This window comes from Rhinichthys klamathensis, unplaced genomic scaffold, assembly GCF_029890125.1.
Source record: "Rhinichthys klamathensis goyatoka isolate OS25496 unplaced genomic scaffold, OSU_Roscu_1.1 h1tg000143l_1, whole genome shotgun sequence".
Lineage (NCBI taxonomy): Eukaryota > Metazoa > Chordata > Actinopteri > Cypriniformes > Leuciscidae > Rhinichthys > Rhinichthys klamathensis.
Window position 1 is genome coordinate 385,831 of NW_026606678.1, and position 18,144 is coordinate 403,974.

At 36.9% G+C, this 18,144-nt stretch overlaps 2 protein-coding genes across 2 annotated transcripts; both read left to right on the forward strand.

The window, feature by feature from the left end:
• The first annotated feature begins 3,307 nt into the window (after window positions 1–3,307).
• LOC130090392 (vitelline membrane outer layer protein 1-like) lies at window positions 3,308–10,185 on the forward strand. Its single transcript, XM_056257750.1, has 4 exons — window positions 3,308–3,525; window positions 6,595–6,731; window positions 8,154–8,267; window positions 9,797–10,185. Exons 1-4 carry the CDS (start codon window positions 3,325–3,327, stop codon window positions 9,978–9,980), a joined length of 636 nt encoding a protein of 211 aa, XP_056113725.1. The 5' UTR covers window positions 3,308–3,324; the 3' UTR covers window positions 9,981–10,185.
• A 4,582-nt stretch (window positions 10,186–14,767) lies between these two features.
• On the forward strand, window positions 14,768–17,291 carry LOC130090402 (WD repeat-containing protein 7-like; the record flags this gene model as incomplete). Its single annotated transcript, XM_056257760.1, has 2 exons — window positions 14,768–15,012; window positions 17,102–17,291. Coding segments are annotated over exons 1-2 (270 nt in total), but the record flags the coding sequence as incomplete, so codon positions are not given.
• Between the last annotated feature and the right edge of the window lie 853 nt (window positions 17,292–18,144).

Sequence of the window (18,144 nt, forward strand, 5' to 3'; positions counted from 1 at the left end):
CAGATTACGCATTAGGGAGAATAAACCGGAATAAACGAACACTTTTATGATTGTAGCGCCTCTTAGCGGTAAAAGGCAGCAAATACACCCCACATTTTACCGCCGCGGTGGAACGGCTGATGTGGGCATTGTCATGGCTTGCCTCGACATTTGCGTTTGAATAGCGCGCGTCCTCCGTGGGCGTGTGAGATTAACGCGTAATGAAGTGTAATGAGCTGGGGGAAAAAATACTGACAGCACTCTCTTTTCATACAGATTGCATAAACTGAGAATATTTGTTTTTTATATAAATTACATCATTTAAAAGAAGAGAATTCAAGCTTCATAAAGAAAAATCTCTCGTGCCTGTGTGACAAGTAATCGCGGAGTTACAGTTAATCTTAGGACGCGTTTCAGAATGGACTTCACTGACAGAGAGAACGCAGAACTCGCATCATGTTTGTTTTTCTTTATTTGGTGAAAAGCACAACACTTTGTTTTTATTGTGAGTATCCACAAAAAAAATAGAAACTTAACAGGATCTAATGATGTATAACACTTAAATGTAAGATCAAAATAAACCGAGTATTTTGAGTCTCTTTTGCACTGATAAGAAAAAAAAGCGAGCAGATCACGCCGGCGTGATTGCCGACCCCAGAGGGTTAACTACTGCACTCTGTTACCATGTAACAAGTAGAATTAGGTACTGCTCCTTTAAGATAGTACGTACTCTGTTACTCCCTCACACAGTGTGGGCAGTCGACATGTGAAGCGCGAGCTGTGAGCGCTTTTATTTAGTAACGCAGTTGTTGTTAGCGGTGTGAGTTGCGAGATGCCCATATGTGCGTGGGACGCCGTTGATAATAAATCACCACGGTGGAATATCAGCTACGTCTTGAGTCTTTGCTTAACGTTACACCTGACTACAACCGTTTAGGCGAGGTATCCGGTTCATTCTGATTAAAAAGCGTTACAACCGGTAGGCGTGGCCTCCTAGGGCAGCGAAGCAAAAGTGCATTCTGGGAGTTGTTGTCTTTCATCCACATAAGCCAAAAATACATTTTCTGGCTTTTCTTAGTCTAGAAAGCTCCAAATTCAAAAATAACTTCAAATTTCTTCTACATAAATTACCCATTTTAAATACAGATTCATCTTTCCAGAGGTGAAGTATCCCTTTAAAATACATATATTATACCAATGAGGCTATAATATTTGATTCAAATAAAGTATCAAAAGCAAGTAATCATATGGTTTTATTGAACAACACTGTTAAAATACATTATATAAACAATCAACTGATGTGCATGATCTATTATAACACAGCCACTGTCATTTCTTGAATAAGACCATGTTTGTGGACATTAAAAACATGCAAACTCAGAGCGGGGGTTTAAACTTTAATTTTGAAATCGCGATCAACAGTTCGCATATTTAGAAAGATTTGGTGTGTTCTCCTGTTGGCATATAAGCTTATAAATAATTTACTTTACAAATCTAATGAAATGGCGCACATTGGCCCTCATTTATCAAAAGTGCGTACACCAAATTTCCAGCGTACAACTGGCGTAGGCTGCACCCAAAACCACGGTGACTTTGAGTTCCCTTTCGAGGGAACTCGAACTGCGTCGAATGACACTTTGGGGGGAACGCCCCTCTGTGTAGCGCCTCTGAAGTATGAATGAAACTAAGCCAATCTTGATTGGTGTTGCGTCATGACGTAATGTGTGACGGCATACACAGAAGCTATAAAGGACGCCGGCACACATGAGATGTCAGCTTTTTGCTCTTCAGCAAGCGCTCTGTGTCAAACTGTTTGTCATATTTGGTGTTGTTTGTCCTATAAGAATTGTCCCAAATAAAGGCTGCATTGCAATATAGAATCTAGTGCCTCGGATCTCGCGTTTGGCGAGACAGCGCGTAGATTACGGACCTACTCAGCAATAAAGATTCTGTGGCTGGAATCTCGCGTTTGCCGAGGCAGTGTTTTAGACATGACAATTCCAAAAACTTTTAGCCTTTTATGTTTTAGAAAAAGATGGAGATACTCAAGAAGAAGTGACAACATGTAGAAGCAACAGGACGTTTCTGAATGGTTAGTTGATGGATTTATGAGCTTATGTGTAGTTATCTTCTAGTCATTGATTAGCATATTCTGTCTTGATAATCTATAAATCGTGTTCAGGGGGCGGGGTTTATGTAAATTGTCAAACCAGTCAAACCACGAACGCCATTCATACAGTTCAGAAGTTCACTAAACTTCATACAGTTCAGCTCACTTAGCACGTCGTTCGTGGTTCGACTTGTCGAGACTGTTTTCCAAAGATGGCTCTTGTCTGTATACACGAAGTGGACTGTCTTCATAAAATATCTTCTTATTAAACGGTCTGTACACTTACAAAGTTCTAAATGCTTCGTTTTGCATGTAGGGACCCTCATTATGTTACTGTGTTAGTGTGGGGCTATTTTGAGTCTTGTTAGTGGTATAAACTAGCGATTTTTTTTGACTTAATAGATGCCCCCATTACTAGCGTTATACGCTAAACAGTTTTTAGAGATAAAACTCTTTACATTCGATTATCATGAAAACAAATCTCAGAGAACGGTTGACTAGGTACCAATGTTTTATTAGACCAAAGGTTCATTTTGCGCCGGAGTTGTCCTTTAAAAGAGGTTTCTTTAAAAGAAAACTCCATTTGCTTTGAACTTTGAGCATTGTAACTTTGCAGATGTTGTTTATGCTCACACCGCAACATTACACACTAACTAAAGTTAAAAAACTGAAATCATAATCAACCACCCCTTTAATAAATTGACAGCCATAAAACATAATCTGCCTTCTCATGTTTGTATGTGCGCTGAACGCTTTTACCTGAAAGTCCCGAGATGTAATAAGTAGAACATAGTTGAGCAAGTAGTCCATTGTGACAGCCCTAATCAAAAATGTAATATTTTTCCAAAAGGGCAAGAAACACCATTTTAAATTAACTAAGCTTTTATAGAAATTTGTGTCTCAGCGTTATTTGACCTGATCTTCTCATTGTTTACATGCAGGTGAGGTCACTTACTGGAATAATTGAGTTCAGTATTCCTGCTCCACAATTTTGCATCATTGTCTGTTACTGTCGGGAACCAGTGTGTCATACTATTGATAAGATCTAATGTCTTGAGCCATGGATCAGTTTATATTCTGACTGTATTTACATTGATAACGTTTAGGAGAGATGTTCTATTTGCTTTGCAGGTTGGACTTGGATCAAGTCAATGTCCCACAGTGAGCTTCACAGAGGAACCAACACACACACACACACACACTCAGCTCTGAAAGACATCAGGACGGCATCAAACATGTCCAGAATCCTTCCCCTGACGGTGATTTCTCTGCTGGCTGTTTTCGGGCCGTACGTGAGCACAGAAAGACGCTTCGAGCGCTCGGTCAGCAGACCCGTCCGTTCAGTGCTGAGGGTCCATAACGGGATGAGATGGGGCTCGTGGGGGCAGAAGGAAATATGTCCGACTGGAATGTACGTCACAGGGTTTAGTCTTAAGGTCAGTAACTATCACCACTATGTGAGGTTTAGTGGTTTAAACTTTGCTGGTAAAACAAAATGGACTCTATTTACTTTCCTCAATCCCTGAACGATTATTGCGGTTATAAGTAATTATTATGTTGTTATGAAAATGAATTTGTCTTTTGGCTGATGCAATCTTATCTAGGTCATGTAGACAACTGGTTAATTTTAATATTAACCAATAATAAATGCCAAAGTTGCCTTTCTTGGCTTAATATATTACACTGCAAAAAATCTTCTTCAGTATTTTTGTCTTCGTCAAGATGCGTTTACTGGAGAAGCAAAATTACTGAATATGTTTAGTGTTGTTTTCTGAAAAGTGTATCAAAAGTAAGTGAGTAAAAACATCTGCCAATGGGGTCAGAAAATTTTCTTAATTCAAAGGAAAAACTAGATTTCTGTCAGGACCACTATCGTCAAATACGATTGACAATTAGCATACCGTTTGGATTGGCGGTCTGGTTCCGTTCTGGGCGAGAACTCCCCGCGCCTCAATGCAGCCTATAGCAGCAATAACCCCCCTTAGGGTAAACAGAAGAGAACCAACATGAATGTATGCAGATATCATTCATTTAAGATTTTAAAGTACAACATAATTCGAGAATTTATTCTGATTCAAGGAGAATCAGAATGCCAGATCCTGACTGAGACAGGAGGAGCTGGGGAGGGAGGAGGGTAATGAGCTCCTGAGAAACGCCACAGCTGCTGATAATACTGAAGGAGCTTATCTAAACAGTGATAGGCGTCGTATTCCTATAGGTAGAGGATCGGCTGAGAGTCACTAGCTATGTTTCCATCCACACGTTTTTATCCGCATTAAGTGATATCGAATGAAAAACGCCTTATGGAAACAGTAAAATTCGATTGAATTTCATGAATATCGACTCAAATGAAATACGATCGGTCTCATCTTGATCGATATACGGCTTATGCGATAAACGCGGATGGAAACGTTATTATGGTGCGATCCATTTTGCCTAGTAAAACTTTGTTCGCAAATGTTGGCTTGAATGTTGTGCAATTCGGTGAGAAAATGAATGGAAACACCTTTACATGTCTCAAATCAATTCGATATACAGGGCTCGAATTTCGGCGCGGGTATTGCGCATAATTCTAATCATTCCCGCAGGTCTCCCATTTATAATGCGGGAAATTCCCACAATCGTAATCCACACAGATAATAAAATCAAATCATTCTTTTAACAAATCTTCCAGACGTAATTTCACAAACAGCGTGAGTGTTTAGTGGTGCCGCGCGTCTATCTCTTCTCTCATAATGTGTTGTGCAAGGCAGGCATCAAGCGCTGCGGCGATAATACACACTCGCGTTTAGGAGTCGGGACATACCGGAATATTCACTTGCACAATCGGGCCAGCAGTGCATCGTGACTGAAGTCTTTTTAAGTCCATTTTAAACATTCAAGTGATTTTAAACTAATCAGTGCTCGCGCGCTCTCTGAGAGATTATTTTCTATGCGCACATTCATAGAAAATCCGCCTCAAAAACAGCTGGCCAGTAACTATTTTTCGCGGATTATATTGCTTTAACACGCAAAATTGTCAATTTCGGTCTTTGTGAGTAGGCTATACTCTAAACATAGTCGGTTTTGTCTTTAATAAACATAAAACGCATGCCAGTATAATGAACACAGTGCACTAGCTCTTAAGGTGATGATACACAGGACAACTTTTTGAGCAATGTTGCTGGGCAATCTTGCCGAGCGATTGTCGCTTGGGCTTTTTCCCATTAAAAATGGGTAATACATTTCTATCTGGATAATTTAGGTCGGTCGTGGGCCCTGTGTCTCATCTGGTTGCCCGTTGACGGCCACATTGCCCAACAACATTGATCAAAAAGTTGCCCTGTGTATCATCACCTTTAAAGTGACGGCAGCCATATGTGTCTGTCATTAATTTTGTTGTCAAAACAAAAGATAGCTTTAAGTTAAAGCAATCAGGATTAATAGCCTATGTATTTAATTTAATCAGGACTAAAATACTACCCAGTGTTATTTTCCATTTGATTACTTTATTCAGTTTCTGTATTGTTAGACCTATTCAAAACTTTTCTCTTTAATTGTCTTTATTTGTATCTTTATTCTATTGTATTTATTTGTGCTACTTTTTTCAATTTAATTAAACAATTTAAATCAAGCTTCCTTGTGATGTGTAAATTCTTAACAACAATATTACCCCATTGTAAAAATGCAATGAGCGCAAACATTTAGGCAAGATAAATGTAATAATTTTGTTTGGAAAAAATGCCCCCCCCCCTTTCTCCCCCTCAAAAAAAAAAAAATTCCCTCCCTTGAGAATCATCTAAGGGGGGATTTCCCCCCCATTTTCCAAAACGAAATTCAGGCCCTGATATACCAATTTGATCGCAAAACAGCATGTGACGTCATTACGCACATATTTTTATCCGCTTTAAAGCCGTTTGATGGAAACACACTTTCACCAGCTTTATTCGCATGAGGTTTTTTACCGAACTTCAGATAATTCGATTGACAAGTGGATGGAAACATGGCTACTGATGCGAGCTTGATTATTTTTCACACTGGCAGATTTTAGTTCTTGATATTAAACAAAAAAAAGTTAATTTTAATACATTATTCATAAAACAAGACTTATTTTCTTCAGTTATTTTGCATTTTGTATTATGCCATGACTTATAATTAAGTTCTCATGTGTTCAACTGCTCAGCGGTGAGCGATATGACCAAAATGCGTAATTGACACACAAACACTGTAAGCGCAAAATGATTTACTCACTTCAACTGACAACTATTATACTGTACGTATAGCCAACTTTACCCGCATACATACAGTATACTCACAAAAACTGTGTAGCAAATCATTTATAATGACGGCATTTGTAAAATATCCTATTGCCCGGCTCTAAACCAATGTTAATTTAGTATCATAGTATTTATTAATATTTGAAGTCTTTATATTTTCGTGTACATGTTGTGTATTTTAGTCAGTTTTATTAGTTTCTGTTTTAGTTTAAGTTAAACACTCTGCTCTAAACTGATGTTTTCCTGAAGGTGGCAGGTATGTGGGAATCTCTGCTGGTTGGTGATAACACAGCGCTCAATGGGATTCGCCTTCACTGCATCGACCCGTCCAAACACTCATCGGGCCCGTACGAGGACTACGCCACAGTTCAATCCGACGTAGGAAGGTGACGCGTTTGAACTGGACGTAATACAGAGAAGCTGTAGCAAAACCTAGTGAGCTGCCTATGTATTGTCGGCCATGTTGCTGCCAATGTAGATCGCTTCAAATCCGTCACTTCTAATGTTTTGTTCATCATGATAATCTTCAAAATTGAACACAACTTTCATGAACTGAAGCCTAAATACAGTCGGCACAAGTAAAAAGCTAAATAATACTTGAATCACATGACTTCAATGTCACCACCATTAAGCTTCCACCTTAAAGGTAGGGTAGGCAATTTCGGAGGGGCTAGCAATAGCAAGTTAGCAACTGTCAGGAGACGAGAGATGGCGTTAAAAACCTCATGTTCAAAGCACATAACATTTAAGGGTGTTGAAATTAATCGTTGCATTGCGATGCGGACGTGGACGATTCTACATCAATGCAGTATTGGACCATAATCGATTATTGGCTATTTCTCTGATGTCATTCGCCACATTCTCGCACTAGCATAAAATGCGTGCATGTGTGTGTGCAGTACGTGTGTGTGTGCGTGAGTCGAGAGTGAGTGCGGGTGTGTGTGCGTGGGTGAGGCGGGTGTGTGTGCATGGGTGAGTGTGTGCATGCGATGATGTGAATTTGTTCGAGGCTGCATGTGTGTGTGCACGAGTCAAGTGCGAGTGTGTGTGTGTGTTTGCGAGGCTGCATGGGTGCATGTAGGCTACGTGCGCCAGCGAGTGTGTGTGTGTGTGTGTGTGTGTGCATTCGAGTGTGTGTGAGCGTTATTATTAAGTAGGCCTACACTTGTTTCATGCGCTTTTAGTATTTACAGTGTTTGTTCTAAATAGTCCTGTTGTCTGCTGTGTTCAGACTTAAAGTTGTGTTTGATGTTTATTAGATGTAGGAAGTGTACTTTTTTGGAGCATATAAAATAAAAAGGGTTGTATTCATTGGTGAAAATGTAGGCATGTGCAGTAATATTGAAAAGTGAGGATGCAATGCAAATTACGAGATATCGAATCGAATCGTTGACATGATAATTGTAATCGAATCGTGAGACCAGTGACAATTCACAGCCCTTAACATTACAATAATAATGAACGTACACAACTTACAGAGCTCTATTTTGTACAGCCTGACTGCTGAAGATCCATTTCAGCGTTGATAGTGTTGATATAAAAATGCATTAGTCAGAGGAAGTGAACAGCTCCAGGTAGAATATCATTGCCATCTCGTAATTACTGTAGTTATGGCGTGGCAGCATAAGCTCATTGTTTCGGTTCAGGAGGAACTGTAAAAGTTAACAGTAAATAACTCCCTTTGCCTACTTTTTCATTCTCAAACAGCAACATTACACACAGTTATACATGGAAAAAAGCGTAGGACCCCTAAACTCACAGATAACTGGTTAAATCATTAATGTTCCTTAATCACATTCTTTCCTCAGCTGGGGTAAATGGACAGATATAAAATGGTGCTCGAAAGGATTCCTGACATCTTTTCAGCTGAGAGTGGAACCCTATCAAGGGACCTGGGACGACACGGCCGCAAACAATATCAGGTGATGATTTTATTTTATTTAAAACTTATTTTGGAATCATAACAGCATTCCATAACAAGCTGCATAAACATGTCACTGCATGAGGCTCATCTGACACAGATATCAAGTGACCAAGAGTTATTTAACAACAAAATACACTACAAATAAATCAAGGTTCGAATGGAAAGTTTGGAAAGTTTCCATTGATATTAAAGGTTCTTGATGGAACCATGGATGCCAATAAAGAACCTTTATTATTAAAGTCCCCCTGTGGTGAAAATCCAGCTATTAATGTTGTTTATGTGTCTATGTGGTGTTTTTAATGTGCTTTAAGACAAACCGTGTGCAATTCATAAGTCGACAGCATTGCTGAGTATTTTCTGCTTAAAACTGCAGTGAACCAAAGACAGTCTCAAACACACGGTTTGAAATCGCTGGTGTTTCTGACGTCACAAACGACCTTGTAACCAATCAGATCAACGTGTGATCGTCAACCAGTGGATCTCTGAGCTGAGGGAGTGAGTGGAGGCGGAGCTTATTTGCATATTCATAGAACCACGTGTCGAGTTTCATTCAAGATATTTTAAGGCATGAAGACATTTTTTTTCAAGGAAAAAACATTTAAATATGTCATTTTGGTGATTAAATATGAGTTTTAAGGGATACAAATGTTGACTACAGGGGAACTTTTAACAGTGGACTGGACAGTCGTCTCAAAGGTATGGAAGCTTGTTTCCGCCACTGAATAAAAAAAATAATAATAATAATAATTGCGACTTTTTATTTCACAATTGCGAGATATGAAGTCAGAATTGTGGAAATAAAGTCGCAATTGCGAGAAAAAAAGACAGAATTTTGACTTTTTATCTCACAGTTCTGACTTTTTTTCCTCACAATTGTGAGTTAACATCTCGCAATACTGACTTTATAAGTTATAAATTAACACATAATTGCGAGTTTATATCTCGAAATTCTGACATCTTTTCTCAGAATTGTGAGAAATAAACTCGCAATTGCGAGTTATAAGGCCAATTCTAAGGAAAAATAAAAGACTAACTTTTTTCCTCTCAGAATAGTTTATATCTCACAATTCTGACTTTACAACACGCAATTTCGACTTTATATCATCCATTTCTTACTTTATAACACGCAATTGCGACTTTATATTAATCAATTCTGACTTTATAACACGCAATTGCGACTTTATTTCACGCAATTCTGACTTTACAACACGCAATTGCGACTTTATATCAATCAATTCTGACTTTATATCTCGATAATCTGACTTTATATCTCGCAATTCTGACTTTATAACACGCAAGTGCGACTTATATAATGCAATTCTGACTTTATATCTCGCAATTCTGAGAAATAAAGTCAGAATTGCTAGATAAAAAGTCGCAATTGCCTTTTTTATTTTTTATTCTGTGGCGGAAACAAGCTTCCAAAGGACAGTTCTGGTTGTCACTCACAAAACTAAACAAATGTATAAACAGAACAGTAGCTGACCAAACAGGACTGACACTGTAGTCTTGCTGAATTTTCTCCAGGTTCAACTGCAGTGGAAATGCAGAACTACTGCAAGGATCTGGCATGTCGTGGGGCATCTGGGGCGACTGGAGTGAGACGTGTGGAGGAAAAGGAATATGTGGCATCGAGACGATGGTGGAGCAACCGCAGGGAGTCGGAGACGACACGGCCCTCAATGACGTGCGCATGTTCTGCTGTGATTGAACTGAATGGTTTCAGTTTCAGAAAAAAATAATTTGGTGGAATTTTTAAATACATCATCAGTAAACCATATCTTCCAGTAGTGCTTAACTGGGTAGAATGAATTGAGAAGATTTTTTATCAAAATTATGATTTTTTTCCCGCTTCACATTTAATGGACGACAATGAAAACAGCAGAAAAATCCAATATTAAAAGATATTGAACATACTGAATAATTTCCTTATGTTTCCTCACGGTTGTGACTAGGCCTACTAGTCATCAATCTAGGAAATAGCCTACATTTCTATGAAGTACATGTGATTCTGTAAAAGGACATTAAAAATGTGAATGAAGTAGGCTACTGTATATTGAGTGCTTCTTCATGGGTCAGTTCTTAAAGTAATATTCTGGGTTCTATGAAAGTAATGTTCTGGGTTCTTTTGTGGTGTTCCCATTTCCACCACAAAAGAAAAACTACGTATTGGTAAATCTTAATTATTACATACTAAGTCATAATTATCACAACAAAAAGACGAAACTGTGACAAAAATTCGAAATTATGGCGTATTATTCAGAAGAACTATGGAATATAAAGTCAATTTTGATTTATGTCGAAATTATGAAACGAAAAGTAGAAATTCAATTAGGAGATCAAATAATGAGATATTTCTATGCCATAATGACCTTTTAAGTCATTATTTCGACTTTTTGTTTTATAATTACGCCGTAGTAGTATGTCATAATTACGATTTACCAAAGAATAATTTTTCTTATGTGGCAGAAATAGCAGACTTCCATAGGTTTCAGTAGAAGGTTACTAAAAAAAAAACCATTAAAACATTAAAAATAAGTAACGTTAATTGTTTTACTCACCATGTGTTGTTCTTGTCTAAAGCAGTGGATGACCTTGGTTCTTTTTTTTTTTCTGAACACAAAATAACAAAACTTATAAAGATGTCCCTCTCGCGCTTATATCATTGAACACAAAAGGTTTTGAAGAAAATAGGCAAAAGTCGTACCATATATTTAGACATACAATAGTTTGTTTCCCTGAGGTGAATATCTCTAGTCTAGGTTGTCGGTTGACACTGTCATGTCAGTCAGAAATGACAGTTAACAGATTTGAACGTGAGAGAACTCGAATTGGCGCGAATTTGTACGCAAATGGGGAGGGGGGTTCTGCTTCTAGTGCTAGGGCTAGGCTAAATGTAGTAATATTGCAATGTGCTGTTCAAAAACTTTTGCACACTCAATTAATTTGGAAAAAACGTTGAAACTTCACCATGTTAGGGCCAGGGTTTAATGATGCACTTGCGCCTCCTGCAGGATCTTTTGACTCAACACAGTCTAAATTTAGGCTCGGTAAATCTAAAAACCTACAATACGCTGTTATCTTTGTTTGAACTTTTTGATGTTTGCATTTGCAGGCCTACTAAATATTTTTAAATAATTAATGTAATTAATCTCTTTAATTACAAATTATTCATGTGATTCTGTCATCATTTGATCTAATATTTCGCATTTGTTCTTCATCTTATAAATTATTACCTATGACCAGAGCCGGACAGTAATGGAGTACATTTACTTGAGTACAGTACTTAAGTACAATTTTGAGGGATCTGTACTTTACTCGAGTATCATTTTTGGGGAGTACTCATGACTTTACTCAAGTACATTTGAGAGGCAAATATTGTACTCTTTACTCCAATACATTTCTATCCATAACCGTGAGTATCCGAGTAAAAAAAAAAAAAGTAAAAAAAAAGAAAAATCTCGGAAACCCTCAATTTGTTGTTTCCCTCTCAAACGTGATTGGATTGTGCAGGCGCCACTGATTGGGACAGCCTATCAGCAATCACTTTCAGCTTTCCGCCAAAGTCAACTCCATGGTCAGATTTTATATTACACATTAATGTAAGCCAAGCATTTGGTTTGATGTTCTTGAGTATGTGGTGTGTTTAACACAGTCAGGTTCAAATGTGGCAGTGGCGTAGCCACGAGGGATTTCTGATTTCTTAAAAAAAAAACTTTAGGAGGCAAATATATATTTTTACTGATTATGCGAATTACACTGCGCAAACCAAAGTAGGCTACTACCCAGCGAATGAAGAAGGGTTGGCGCTCAGTCTCCACAGTACATAAAATATTAATTTTGTTTTATTTTATTTTTCGGGTTTGCATTTATGAGGAAAAAACAATGTTATGGACGTGTTCTCCGTTACGGACGTGAGCGCTCTGAAAGCGGCATAAAAAATGCTTTAAAACTTTCACAGAGACATCAAACAGAAAACACAAAACCTTTCTTTAACCGGAATTTCGTTTAGCATTAATTGTATCTTAATTTTAATCAATGTTTCATCAACCAATTGCCTGGGTTTAATAAATAAGAAGTAAATAGCAGACGATAGATAAGAAACGGAGGCGCCGGCACGTGAACGTGATCTCGTCTCATAAATGAACCGAAACTCAGTGTATAAGGTAGCCTACTTGCCTCTCACAGACATGTCTACTTTTAAACAGAAAAAATCAAAACGAAAGAAAACAGACTACAGACTGCTCTCTGCTTATGTAATCCGTATGAAATGTGCATTTCTCTCTGGCGCGTTCACTACTGAAGATCGCGAGTCAGCATCGTCAACTTCATCTTAGCCGACACTGACAAAGAAAACACTTGTTTATTAACAAGTGTTTATTAATAAACAATTTAAATATCTCCTTGCTATATTTTACATATTCATAATCATTCCTTTTGCCGGTTCTTTGTGACAGCTTTTAGGTGCTTTATTGGCAGCGCCTCCCTTACATGTGGTGTGTGTGTGTGTGTGTGTTGTCCCCACATTTAAAGATGGGACCCCCCAAAAATTTAATTAAATTAAATAAAGCAACATGGTAAAAAGATGAAAATGACTTGATTTTACTTTCAATTCCTTTTACATTCTCCAAGGTATTAACATTAACATTTTTCATAACTCCATGTAGGACGTTTCTGTGCATAAATGTAAGCACTGTGGCAGTAGTAATGCAATATTTAGAAAATCTACTCTTGTACTCTTGATACTCAAGTACTTTTAAAAACAAGTACTTTAGTACTTTTACTTAAGTAGACATCTGAATGTAGTACTTTTACTTGTACTTGAGTAAAATTTAGCAAGGGGTATCTGTACTTTTACTCAAGTAACAAAGCTCTGTACTCTGTCCGCCTCTGCCTATGACACAAATTTGTTTCAGATGTAACTGGGATGTTTCACAAAATATACAACCATTTTCTCTGTATGAAACTGAATGTATTTCCTTAAAATTTTGCAAAAATATTAATAAAAATATGTATGAATAATATGTATTCTGATTTAAATATATTCTCATGTTTACAGTATTATAATACGCTGTTAAATGTGTAAAATGTGTAGACTAGAGTAGAGGAACACAATAATTTCGTCGTTTCTCAGTTTAGCTTTAGTGTAAAGTGAAGTCTTCCTGTAGGCGTAGCAAACAGACACGGCGGAGACCGTGACGTCACCGCGTGACGCAATCACGCACGAGCGTGCTCCTGTCAGCTGATCAGCGAGCCGCTGCGGAATCAACGCTCGTCGCTGCGATATTTTCATAAAATAAACGACATAACGAACATGAGACGATAAAGTCCTGCTCCGGTGAGTAAAACACACACCGACATTCAATTCATCACACAACCGGACACTGATAGTGACGCGGTCGTATAATAATGATGATAAACACACTGATGAACGGGCCAGAGGTCAATATACACACGACATGTCTACACAAACATACACACTGACATCATTTACAGTTCATTCATATGCACAATGAACTCACAATCAAGAGAACATAATCCATATGTATGTCCACAAACACTACACAAACATATATCATACACAAACATATAGCTAGCTACACATATTCGTGTTTTTATACTAATATATCTTCAAACACACTGACTGTACACACAGAATATACACGTACAGCATAAACATGTATGGCGTTTATTTGCAGATCCAAATTTACAGTCAGGTGATTTCAATTCAAATAAATGAATAATATACGCAGCTGATGGTCAGTGTGCTGACAGACATGAACATATGGTTTCATTTTAAACTCTTCATTAAAAGATTACGTGTCATTTCTGTGCCACTAATTAAAATAGCAATTTCCAACAGTAATGATTGTTTTGAAACATGTTTCCTAATCTGCCATTGATTGGTCAGTCCAACATTGGATAGTCCCACAATGCATCTTTGATCCATACAGTAATTATGTGTGTGTGTGTGTGTGTGTGTGTGTGTGTGTGTGTGTGTGTGTGTGTGTGTGTGTATATATATATATATATATATATATATATATATATAAATATGTGTGTGTATGTGTACACACACACATGATTTATGTTTACAAACTTTTATGATAGATGTCATTATAGCAGCCCATGATATTAATGTCACTTATCAGAATTTGTTTTTCTGGGACATGGTCATATTTTATATGTTTTTATAATGGATTTGCATTCTTAGCAGCAGTTTGTTTTGTTTATTATTATAGTCATCACCTTTATAAGGGTTTTATTGTGTACGACAGGTCATATGTTAAAAAGCATTACATCATGCTAGCATGGCATGTGACATTTTACTCAAATTTCACTAAAAGTGTTTAAAAACAGATGCTTACTGGACAGATTTAAGAAGAGACACACTGCTGTTAAATCCATATAATCTTAAACTCAGCTGATGTTTGGCTGATATCTCAGTACATTAGTCTAGTGATGTTCTGTTGTGTTGTTGACTTTCAGAAGGATCAGAAAGCTTGTGAATTCATTGGTTGTGTTGTGCCGTTCATTGATTACTTTGAGAGGGTTTGGTTTGATTCGTCTGCTGTTGTGAGTGTGTGTCAGACAGACCGAGAGCGACGGCAGCGTCAGGAAAACACATTATTCTTTCTAAATCGGCAGAGGAATAGTTTCAGGATGAAGTTGGTTCATGTAGTGAAAATTAAACACGTGTTTCGCCGACTCAGGTTTAATTTGAGGAGACGCAAGCATGTCAGGTAAAGCGAGTCAGTTTTATATACGTGTGTGTGTGTGTTTTAATTCATCATCATTTTAATGATCTGCATTATATATTGCAATATTGGACAGAACAATTGAAGTAAATCTGTGTTCATTGAACAATGCTGTCATTTAACTCTGAAATGTTTTATAAAACAGTTTCTTGTCTTTTAAATATCGCTTATATTATACAAATGATCTTGGGTTACGGTTATGTATATCTGAATAAATCTGGTTTCATTTCCATAATGAAAGCAGAAACTAGCAGCCATGGTGAATGTTAAAAGCTTGTTTTGTCGTGTTTTATTGGACTAGCTAGCACTTATTTAAGTGTTCAATAGTAGCATAACGTTACATAACAAGCACACTGTGTCTGAATTCTGCTTCGATTTTATTCTGGTGTGATTTTAATTACCAGTTCAATCTACAATTGTACACCAATTTAATATCACATAGAGGTCAGATGTTATTGTCTGTTGAACCCATCATCATTCATGTGAACTTGGCAACTGTTTAAGTGATGGATATTGATTTTAATGTCAGTTTGAGGTTAATCTGTGATGTTTGTCAATCATGACTGAATCCCAGTGAAACTCTAATGATCTGTTCGTTTGCTCTAGTTAGAAACATGCTCTCTGTCCTTATATGTCGTTTACTCTATAGTATTTCTATACTGATGTTATATAGATGCTCATACTGCAGGAATAGTATTAATAGTATGCTAGTAGTGTGCTACTCCAGTCCAAACATATCCTACGAGTGTCATAAATAAGTTATTTTATCATAAATATCAGAAACCCATTATAAATGAAACATTTTCTTTACAACATTTTACAAAGACATAGCAATTATATAAACTCTTTCAGTTTGATATTTGACAGAAAATCTACTATTTCTTTTTAAATGTCCTTAATTAAATGTTTGAATAAAACTGTTGCCTGCTATAATTTATTGAAAAGAATGTAATTTTTGTAAGAATGCATTGACTATAAAGGCTATTCTGGATTATCCTGCTTTAAATGATCACTTTTATTAACTGAAAGAGTTTATATAAATTGATATATCTTTTTAAAATGTATTGTTGTAAAAAAAAAAAATTGTTAAAAGATGTTGTTTATGAAGTTTTATTGTTAAAGTAATAGGACTTATAAAACAATGATATTATATATTAAAATAATTATTTTGATAATTTTAATTTCTACTCCTCTTAGTTTGACCAGGCCTTTTATTTTCACCTGGGCTTCGTTCTCTAGTAGTTCCTTTCTTGTGTGTTTTTCGAGATTAAAAAGTTAGTCGAGACAAACTTTAAGTTGGCTTGTAAAAGTTTGGACCAGAAAGTTTGAAGAAGTTTAAAGTAGTTTAAAGTTTTTAATAGTTTAAAGTTTGGAAAAAAAAGAAAGATTAGTTAGAAACGAAGAAAGAAAGAAAGAAAGATTAGTTAGAAAGAAAAAAGAAAGAAAGATTAGTTAGAAACAAAGAAAGAAAAGTTGGAAAGAAAGAAAGAATAGTTAGAAAGAAATAAAGAAAAGTTGGAAAGAAAGAATAGTTAGAAAGAAAAAAGAAAGAAAGAAAAGTTAGAAAGAAAGAAAAGTTAGAAAGAAAGAAAGAAAGAAAAATTAGAAAGAAAGAAAGAAAGAAAAGTTAGAAAGAAAGAATAGTTAGAAAGAAAGAAAGAAAGAATAGTTAGAAAGAAAGAAAGAAAGAAAAGTTAGAAAGAAAGTAAGAATAGTTAGAAAGAAAGAATAGTTAGAAAGAATAGTTGGAAAGAAAGAAAGAAAAGTTAGAAAGAAAGAAAGAATAGTTGGAAAGAAAGAAAGAATAGTTAGAAAGAAAGAAAGAATAGTTAGAAAGATAGAAAGACAGAATAGTAAGAAAGAAAGAATAGTTAGAAAGAAAGAATAGTTGGAAAGAAAGAATAGTTGGAAAGAAAGAATAGTTGGAAAGAAAGAATAGTTGGAAAGAAAGAAATAATAGTTAGAAAGAATAGTTAGAAAGAAAGAAAGAAAGAAAGAAAGAAAGAAAGAAAGAAAGAAAGAAAGAAAGAAAGAAGATGTATTGGCTGTGTCTGATCACTGTTTTCTTTTGCAGCATCGCAGAAAACATGTCAGGAAACAGTCTGGTATTACCCATAGTTCTGTGGGGCCGCAATGCTCCCACCCACTGTATCTCCAGCCTGCTGGTGATGGACGATCTGGCCACTATCATCACCGGCTGCCATGACGGACAGATCTGCATCTGGGACATGACCTCAGAGCTGGAGGTGAGAGGTCACCACGAGGTCACGCACGCATGTCTTTTTTTTTCTCCATTGACGGGATCTGTGATCGATTACTCGCCCTCGTGTCGTTCCAAACCTGGGCCGGTTTCACAAAGCTATTTTAGACCGGTCTATAGTGTTAGACAAGTCTATAATTTGCTCTTAGACTAGTCTAATGCAAGTTAGACTGTTTCACAAAGATAAAGACTGACTTAATTTAGACCAATAAAATTAGACACCTTTCCCCCAGGCTAACTCAGGTCTAAGACTCTGTTACCGTGGCAACCAGCAGTAACAATCAGTTACACTACAAACAGCCGAAAGAAAACACAGGCGCCTGTCCACATATATATTCATCACCATTTCAGTGTCTTTAAGTTTCTCTTGGGGTCCTCCTCCTGTTTTTGGATATTTCCTCTTAAATATTTCTTTTTTACCATGTTTTTGTATCTTTTCTGTACGTCTGTAACGCTCCGCTCAGCGGTCGGATTAACGCTGTTAACTGTCAATCTTTGTCCAAATGAAACATTTCTTCTTGTTTCTACATTCTCCGCTAAATCTCCCCAGTAAAATGTCCTTGTGACTGTTACACTCCTCCAACACACACACATCTCCCGCTGGGGTAAACTGCACCGAGCGGCTGAATGCGCTTACTCCATCCGCCATGTTTTTTGTTTTGAAAAGTGTCTTATTTTACCCAGAATGCACTGCAGTGTAGTCCTACTTCAGATAGTCAGAGTCTTCAGAGCTTTGTGCAACGGTGTGATGTAGACGTCTATCTGAAGTCTGACTCTCTACTATATCTAAGCCGTAGTCGAAGTCTCTCTTTGTGAAACCGGCCCCTGGATGACTCTTTCTTCCACACAATGAAAGT

What these genes read in the sequence shown, in the direction of transcription:
- LOC130090392 (XM_056257750.1), top strand. Translation starts at nt 3,325, where the DNA reads ATGTCCAGAATCCTTCCCCTGACGGTGATTTCTCTGCTGGCTGTTTTC. An exon ending in GTTCAATCCGACGTAGGAAG is followed by an intron (nt 6,732 to 8,153) that starts GTGACGCGTTTG and finishes TTCTTTCCTCAG; the next exon opens with CTGGGGTAAATGGACAGATA. An exon ending in ACGGCCGCAAACAATATCAG is followed by an intron (nt 8,268 to 9,796) that starts GTGATGATTTTA and finishes AATTTTCTCCAG; the next exon opens with GTTCAACTGCAGTGGAAATG.